The 9,177-nt window shown below is 42.8% G+C and overlaps 1 protein-coding gene across 1 annotated transcript; it reads right to left on the bottom strand.

The window, feature by feature from the left end:
- Window positions 1–233: 233 nt before the first annotated feature.
- On the bottom strand, window positions 234–8,288 carry LOC138950386 (peroxisomal membrane protein 11C-like). The gene is made up of 4 exons (XM_070322122.1): window positions 7,990–8,288; window positions 6,231–6,409; window positions 3,522–3,602; window positions 234–2,238 (listed from the first exon to the last, which is right to left on the bottom strand). The coding sequence occupies exons 1-4, from the start codon at window positions 8,206–8,208 to the stop codon at window positions 2,007–2,009; spliced, it is 711 nt and encodes a 236-aa protein (XP_070178223.1). The 5' UTR covers window positions 8,209–8,288; the 3' UTR covers window positions 234–2,006.
- Between the last annotated feature and the right edge of the window lie 889 nt (window positions 8,289–9,177).

Below are 9,177 nucleotides of genomic sequence, written 5' to 3'. Positions count from 1 at the left end.
ATTCACTTAACTCATTCACTTAACTCATTCACTTAACTCATTCACTTAACTCATTCACTTAACTCATTCACTTAACTCATTCACTTAACTCATTCACTTAACTCATTCACTTAACTCATTCACTTAACTCATTCACTTAACTCATTCACTTAACTCATTCACTTAACTCATTCACTTAACTCATTCACTTAACTCATTCACTTAACTCATTCACTTAACTCATTCACTTGACTCATTCACTTGACTCATTCACTTGACTCATTCACTTAACTCATTCACTTAACTCATTCACTTAACTCATTCACTTAACTCATTCACTTAACTCATTCACTTAACTCATTCACTTGACTCATTCACTTAACTCATTCACTTAACTCATTCACTTAACTCATTCACTTAACTCATTCACTTAACTCATTCACTTAACTCATTCACTTAACTCATTCACTTAACTCATTCACTTGACTCATTCACTTAACTCATTCACTTAACTCATTCACTTAACTCATTCACTTAACTCATTCACTTAACTCATTCACTTAACTCATTCAGTTTCTTTCAAATCTGCTTAAGGGTGCATTACAATTTTGTGTATATTTCAAGAAAAATGGATATCTGAAAAGTTACAATCTATTCTCTTTGCTACAAGTTATTGATATGAAAATAAGCCCGCAGTACATGTGGTGATTGTTTGTCCGTATGGTTTAATTGTTTATGTAGGTTGTACATTTATTTGTTCTATTCTGTATGTTCTTTTGTAAAGGGCCCAGAGCCATAGGTTAAGCACTTAAAAATGTCCAGTTATTATTATTATACACAAATTACTCTCTGCTCCGACTATAGTGATCAACTCTGACGATACATTCACTTCACGTTATCAATCTGCTTCCCTGGTTAGACACACGCACCATCACCCTGAGTTCGACCCTGGGTCAGGGCGTTAGCAATTTTCTCCCCCCTTTCCTAACCTAGGTGGTGGGTTCAAGTGCTAGTCTTTCGGATGAGACGAAAAACCGAGGTCCCTTCGTGTACACTACATTGGGGTGTGCACGTTAAAGATCCCACGATTGACAAAAGGGTCTTTCCTGGCAAAATTGTATAGGCATAGGTAAAAAAAAATTCCACCAAAATACCCGTGTGACTTGGAATAATAGGCCGTGAAAAGTAGGATATGCGCCAAAATGGCTGCGATCTGCTGGTCGATGTGAATGCGTGATATATTGTGTAAAAAATTCCATCTCACACGGCATAAATAGATCCCTGCGCCTTGAGTCCGAGTCTGGAGATACGCGCGCGATATAAGACTTCATATACATCACATCTCTTTGCCTCTCACCACTGTTTGTTTCTTTCAACAGTAAGTCTGATTAGCAATTACAAAAAAAAAGGCAATCAAAATACGGTCGCACTTTCCCCTGGCCATCACCTCTCCATAAAGACCACCTGTTCACAAAGACCACCCACAAGCAGGGATGGCAAAATCGTCCGCCTGATAGTCAGGGGCGAGAGTAAACAATACGCCGGGCTAGTAAAATCTGCCTGGCAGCTCGCCCGGCTGGCCAGTGAAAATTCTGCTGGTCAAATGCAAAACTTTTGGTTGTACTGTCGAGTTTTGAAGCCAAATAAACACTGCAGATGCAGGAACTTCTGTCGTCTGCAAATTCATCGCCATGTTCTAGTGAAACAAAAACGAAGCTCCTGTGCATGTCACTGCTGTTTTAATTGAGTAAAGAAATCTAACGCTCATAATTTGTTTTGTGGTATGTACCGGGCCAGCAAAATATCTGGTGGGCTAGTGACTTTCTTGAAGTAACTCGTCCTGCTAGCGAGTTAAAATTGTGAGATTTGGCCATCCCTGCAAAGGATTCCCGACAAGCTTCTTTCCCCTTCACCTTTTTATAGCCACCAGCCGTCTATAAATGACCACCTTTGACCGCCCCCCTTGGATGGTTGTTATAGTCAGGTTCACAACTCCACATCAAATGAAATCTGCCACTACTTGGTCACTACTTGGTTGGCCAGTTTCTCAACAGCATAATCACAGACGCCACGCAGCCGATAATTCCGTTGACTGACGGAGAGATTTTCTGGGCCCATAGAAAGCCCTTGGGAAGCCAGCTGACAGCGTTGATGAAATCGGCTGAGGACTGGACGATCGCCAGCAGAAGATCTTGACGCTCCAAGGCAAGTTTGCGTATGTTGTCTTCAATCCGCTGACTTTGCTCTGTGTTCAGTTCCCTGCAAACACGACACAGAAGAAAAAAATCAGAAAATTCTTTAAAAAAAAAAAAAAAAGAGTTACGTGCAGTGATTTCAAATCATTTAGTCAATCTGTCAGTGTCGGCCTGAAACTAAAACAATACTGAAAACAAGTCATCACCGAGACTACATGCAGTAAGGCTTGGCTAGCCCAAACACAATGACCGAGATGTTTTGCATTTGTCTTAGCAGAGCATGCGAATGTGGCACCTTATATGCATTTCTAAAAAAAAAAATATTTGGCACATTTTTCAAACTAAGACTATATACCAACCACGAAGGTTATATCGCGACGGGGAAAGGGGGGAGATGGGATAGAGCCACTTGTCAATTGTTTCTTGTTCACAAAAGCACAAATCAAAAATTTGCTCCAGGGGCTTGCAACGTAGTACAATGTATTACCTTACTGGGAGAATGCAAGTTTCCAGTACAAAGGACTTAACATTTCTTACATACTGCTTGACTAAAATCTTTACAAAAATTGACTATATTCTATACAAGAAACACTTAACAAGGGTAAAAAGAGAAACAGAATCCGTTAGTCGCCTCTTACAACATGCTGGGGAGCATCGGGTAAATTCTTCCCCCTAACCCGCGGGGGATGAGGTTAAGAACAGAAAGTCTGAGAATACAAGGTCTTAAAAGGAGGGAGACTTAAATTTGGGTGGTCTGAAAATGGGGGATCTGTCATTTATTTATTTTATATTTATATGGGAGATTTATATAGCGCTTGACATTCTCTAAGCGATTTACATATTAATTTCTGCCGTGTGAGATGGCATTTTTTTTACACAATATATCACGCATTCACATTGGCCAGTAAATCTCAAGCCATTACGGCGAATATTTACTTTTCACGGCCTATTATTCCAAGTCACACGGGTATTTGGTGGACATATTTTTTTTATCTATGCTGATACATTTTTGCCAGGAAAGACCCTTTTGTTAATCGTGGGATCTTTAACGTGCACACCCCAATGTAGTGTACACGAAGGGACCTCGGTTTTTCCGTCTCATCCGAAAGACTAGCACTTGAACCCACCACCTGGGCTAGGAAAGGGGGAAGAAAATTGCTTACGCCCCAACCCAGGGTCGAACTCGCAACCTCTCGCTTCCGAGGCAAGTGCACTTTACCACTCGGCCACCCTTTCCGAGCGTGTCATGAACAGACATTTGATCGTGATCGCTTTCAGTTTGTCCTTAGGGGTTTTTGTCATCACAGATATCACCGAATAACGGTTGGTGTAGTAGGTGCATTTTACCTGTCTTCAGATTTCTCCAGGTGTTTCTGTTTCTGCAGTTGGTACGTCTTCATGGAGTTGACCCTCAGCTTGATCACACACCTGTCATGGTTAAAATAAACAAACACATTCACAAACTAGCAACATGCTTCAACAGCAACAACAACAATACTGTTGAGTCTTCCTTTGCCATTACACAACAACAACAACAAACAAACAAACAAACAAACAAACAAACAAACAAACAACAACAACAACAACAACAACAACAACAACAACAACAACAACAACAACAACAACAACAACAACAACAACAACAACAACAGTTGAGTCTTCCTTTGCGATTACCCCTCGAAAACATCAACCTGCCTATAACAAGGACCTTGAAGGATCCAAGATGAGTGTTTCTCTCCATATCTTTCCCCTTTCCATATATAGCGTCCACCTGTTTATGATGATCAATTTTGGTCGGTCCCTTGGTTGGTTGTTACAGACAGGATAGACATGTGTACGCGTATGCAATTTACGCAATACTATCACCACCGCTAAAAATATAACATAACACCAGACCTGTGCACACTCAAAACGCTCATCAGTAGTAAACAAACCAAATTTCAGTAGTTTTTAAAATGTTTCAGTAGTAAGCTTGAACCCACCACCTGGGCTAGGAAAGGGGGAAGAAAATTGCTTACGCCCCAACCCAGGGTCGAACTCGCAACCTCTCGCTTCCGAGGCAAGACAGTTCAAGACATAATTTTGCTCACAAAGCACACAATTTTACGATCTCCAGGTTGTCTTGAGAATAACTGAACTTCCAGCACTGTTGTGCCGTTTTCTTCTTCTTTGGTGACAGAGCTGGTGTCTCCTCTTCACTATCTGAATCTCGCACTCTTTTTTTCTTTTCCATGTTTCACTTCAATCACAAGTTGCCACGCAGACGCTGGACGAACTAAGTCTAAGAACAAAGACTCAATGCTGAGAACACGCGCGCTTCCGGTAAATCGGAAAACGTCTTTTCAGCACAACGGCCAACTAATTGGTCAAAACATCTTAAAACAGAAGAAAACATTTTTTTGAGTAAAACATCGGAATTTTGGAATTTTAATTAAAAATCTGTAGCACCGTATTCTGCACACAAAAATCGGAGAAATGACAGAGAAACCGTATATGTGCACAGGTCTGTAACACTCTTGAGCCTGGTCTTGCGACCCCTTGCGACCCCTTCTTGATAACTTCTCTTCTTCTTCATTCACGGGCTGAAACTTCCACGTTCATTCATGTTTTTTAGGGCGGGGATGTAGCTCAGTCGGTAGCGCGCTGGATTTGTATCCAGTTGGCCGCTGTCAGCGTGAGTTCGTCCCCACGTTCGGCGAGAGATTTATTTCTCAGAGTCAACTATGTGTGCAGACTCTCCTCAGTGTCCGAACACCCTCGTGTGTACACGCAAGCACAAGACCAAGTCAAGTGCGCATGAAAAAGATCCTGTAATCCATGTCAGAGTTCGGTGGGTTATAGAAACACAAAAATACCCAGCATGCTTCCTCCGAAAGCGGCGTATGGCTGCCTAAATGGCGGGGTAAAAACGGTCATACACATAAAAGCCGTGGGAGTTTCAGCCCATGAACGAACAAACAATTCATGTTTTTGCACGAGTGGGTTTTTATGTGTATGAGGTTTTTACCCCGCCATTCAGGCAGCATACGCTGATTTCGGGGGAAGCATGCTGGGTATTTTTGTGTTTCTATGATGGATCATCTCCGACATGGATTACAGGATCTTTTCCGTGCGCGCTTGGTCTTGTGCTTGCGTGTACACACAGAGGGGGATAAGGCACTTGCAGATCTGCACAGAAGTTGACCTGGGAGATTGGAAAAATCTCCACCCTCAACCCACAAGGCGGCCGCGGTCGGGATTTGAACTCACAACCGTCTGATTAGGAGGCCGGTGTCTTATCCACTGCGCCCGTCTTCTTGATAACAACAACCTGACTGTAAAGACCATTCCAAATGATCCCCAGACATTTTGTTTCCATTTAATTGACCTTACTATACAACAACCACCTGTCTATAACAGATATATATTTGGTTGATCTCTTAGGTGGTCGATGAAGACAGGTTGAGCTGTGATTTATAATTTTAAATGACAGTTGTGAGGGGAGGGGTTTTGTCTGACAGCATGGATCTCGTTTCAAGACATTAGGCAAAAAAGGAAAATAGGTGTGGTTACAGTAACATAGCCAAAAAAAAATAGGGTAGGAAGGTAGGCAATCACTTTTTTTTTAAAACTTTTTTTCTAATGTGTACAAATTAATCCTACTTGACAGGGAAATAAGTGTGCGACTCGAGCGCTGTCGCTTTCATTGCGTTTTCTGCACTCGGTTTTTTTGGTGTTTTTTTGTTTTTTGTTTTTTGTTGACAAAATAATGTAATAAAAAGTTATAGGCTCGGCCCCTAAAAATAGGGTAGGTCGGGTTACCGCTACAACACCTATTTTTTTTTAGGCCTTACATCAGATTGTTTAAGAAAACTGACAATGAAAAATTAAAAGACGAGATGGTGGAGTTGGGGGAGAGAGATGGAGAGAGGGGGGAAAAGAGAGACGGAGAGAGAGAGAGAGCGAGAGAGAGAGAGAGAGCGAGAGAGAGAGCGAGAGAGAGAGAGAGCGAGAGAGAGAGAGAGAGGCGAACAGGCAAACAGAAAGGCAGGCAGATCTATACCAAGCCCAACTGACTTAGCAATCTCGTTGACCAGTGTCACAGCCCAAATGAAGAGACCGGTCAGCCACAGCAGTCCCGAGTTGCCGGGCAACACTTGTTTGTCTCGCAGCCAGGCCATGTGTTCCACAGGGTAGTACAGCTGGCCAAGCAAGGCGCTCGCAACTTCCAACGGGCGGAGGAACGGATTCGTTTCCTGCACACAAGGTTGTAAAATAAAACATCAAAAATATTAACTGACATTTTTGACCATCATAAAATCTCTGCTTAACCAACCCCCCCCCCCCCCCCCCCCCCCCATCGCAAGACAGCTACCAGCAACTGTTAAGGCCTGAACAGGTACAATGTAGTAATTTTCCGCCTGAGAACAGGGCACATGCACAACAGACTGCAACAACACCTGAACAAATAACTGCGAGCCGTGCCCTCCCCCATGTGTCCCTGTAGAGACACAGAACAGGACTGCAGGTATCTCCAGCCTCTTGAGGAAGAAGATTTAGACCAGACCGACGACCCTCCACGAGAAGCTGCATGGACCTGTGGAGGCTCTACATCTAGAGCTGGACTCCAAGTGTAAAGGCGATCGACAAGAAGAAGATTGACATTTGTGAACCAGAATTTCATTCGACTTCAGTCGGTCAAACGCCAAAACTGTTTCAAACATGTAAAAGGGCAGCTGGCCAAGCACTCACAGCTTTTAACATAATGGAGTACACTGGAACCCACCTTCAAAGACCTCGAAAAACTGTCATTGTTATTTTAGCAAATTTTCTATAGTAAACACCATGTCTAGTATATTAGGCCTAAAAAAAAAATAGGTGTGGTTACGGTAACCCGACCTACCCTATTTTTAGGGGCCTTCTTCTTCTTCTTCTTCTTTGTCGTTCGCTTTTTTTTAGGGGCCGACCCTATAACTTTTTATTACATTTGTCAAACAAAAAAACACCAAGAAAACGAGTGCAGAAAACGCAATGAAAGCGAAAGCACCCGAGTCGCACACTTATTTCCCTGTCAAGTAGGTTTAATTTGTACACATTAGAAAAAAAAGTAAAAAAAAAAAAAAGTGATTGCCTACCTTCCTACCCTATTTTTTTGGCTATGTTACCGTAACCACACCTATTTTTTTGGGGGGGCCTTATCTTCAAATTCAGAACTTGATGATGTATACAGTGACACTACTTTTGAGTCTTAGAAGTTGCAGATTGATTTCCAATATGGTGCTTTTTCATGAGAAACAACAAACAAAAGATTATCAATAAGGAGTAAGACTAAAGAATAAGAAGCAAGCCGCAATGTAGTACTACTAGTATTCCCATTCGGTGCTTGTTGTAATTTGCAATTGGAGTTTAATTTCTTCATTCGTCAAATTTTATGAATATCTCTGATAATTTTGTCGACTTGTCCAGGAGAATTTAGGATAGTTGCCCCGTAAAGGGATTTCCTCTGTATTCAAAAAAGAAGGGGAGGAAATTATAAAACTGTTAGTACTTGGTGCAAACTTAAAAGAAGCTGGAAGTAATGCTTGTGTGTCACAAAATTCAAGTTTTCACAAATCTCCCAACCCACAAAGGATTGTGTGTGTTGTTGCATCACACATACACATACACAGTCTGTCTGTGTCAGCCTGTCTGTCAGTGTCTTGAGTCTGTCTGTCACTGCACTATAATCATGTAGCGGCTAGGTAAAAACACAAACCGAAAGTTACCCCCAAAAAGTAGCCACCTAAAAAATTTAACAACCCGAAGTAAAACCACCATAGACAAACCTGAAACTTACCTTCAGCCCGAAACCTTTAGAAAGATTCAACATGAGCATGGAGAAATCATCGAACAGTCTCAAGACAACTCGACACCCCCCGAGCTCCGCAGAAATCTTCCTACACTTGGTTTGCCATGGAGTGTTTCCCCGTCCACCGAGGAACATCAACACGTAGGTGGACAGCCGGATGATCCTGTCCTTTCCTCGGTAACTTTCAAACACTTTGACCAGATCCATATTGTGGGCGACTTGAGTGTCCGAAGCCGTGAAATCTTCGGTCAAAGGTCGGGTGAGTTTCGCTTTCACGGTGAATTGTATTTACCGCAAAGCGTTCTGCTTCCGTACGTCGTGATGATTCTTTTACGACATTGTTTGGATCCGCGATCGCGCGCTCTACCATCTTGCACACAGATAACTTGTAACCCATTGCGCAACAGCACCAATTTTCAAATACAGGGTCACTCTTCGAAATGTGCCATCCACAAACATGCTAAAAAAAAGCTCCTTCGCACGGAATCGACGTTATTTTTTTCTTCTTTTTTTTTTCTCTCTCCGTTCTCTTTTCTTCAGTCTACCTTCTCTTCTTTCTCTTTTCTTCTTCTCTCTCTCCTCAGTCTTCTTCTCTTTCTCTTCTTCACCGGCTCTCATCTCTTCTGTTCTTTTTTTTCTCTCTCTTCTTTCAGTTCTTCTTTATGTATTTTTTTTAAATATTTTATCCTCTTTTTGCTTGTCCCGACGCTTGTTCCTTGTACTGATGCTCCCACGCCGCCCCCAGCACTCACTGCAACATCCACCCGAACTTCGTTCCGCCGCCAGACTTTGTCGAATCAGTCAATGAGCCCGCGGCCCCAGTGTTGGTCGGACACGTGGCACCCCGGGCTCACAGATGGGGCCGTCGCGATATAGGCTAACCTTCGTGGTTGAAAACGACGTTAGTGCCAAATAAAGAAAGAACCCTCACAGATTTTACAGACACTGACTCCAGGGAAGGATGTTAGGCCGCTGCGGTAGGCTACCCTCGGAAGATGACACTGCACTGCTGCTGAGTCACTTCGACGGTGTTCAGTATTGGTCCTGTTCCTGGCCAGGGACACAGGCACCGCTACCTGGCCCTCTAGTTACGACACTGACTACGTCGCGGAGCCAGACTGAGTCACAGCATAGATATCCCTTACACATCTATGGTCACAGTGAGCGTCTCCTCAG

The sequence above is a fragment of the Littorina saxatilis genome, linkage group LG16 (assembly GCF_037325665.1).
Source record: "Littorina saxatilis isolate snail1 linkage group LG16, US_GU_Lsax_2.0, whole genome shotgun sequence".
NCBI classification, from domain to species: domain Eukaryota; kingdom Metazoa; phylum Mollusca; class Gastropoda; order Littorinimorpha; family Littorinidae; genus Littorina; species Littorina saxatilis.
The sequence above is the reverse complement of the archived record's forward strand: the minus strand, read 5'-3'. Positions and strand labels throughout refer to the sequence as shown.

Bases quoted from the DNA above. Each gene is read 5' to 3' on its own strand.
- LOC138950386 (XM_070322122.1), bottom strand. From the start codon at position 8,208: ATGGATCTGGTCAAAGTGTTTGAAAGTTACCGAGGAAAGGACAGGATC. The intron at 3,603-6,230 runs GTCAGTTGGGCT...TAACCATGACAG, and splicing joins CTGGTCAACGAGATTGCTAA to GTGTGTGATCAAGCTGAGGG. The intron at 2,239-3,521 runs GTAAAATGCACC...TCGTGTTTGCAG, and splicing joins CTGGAGAAATCTGAAGACAG to GGAACTGAACACAGAGCAAA.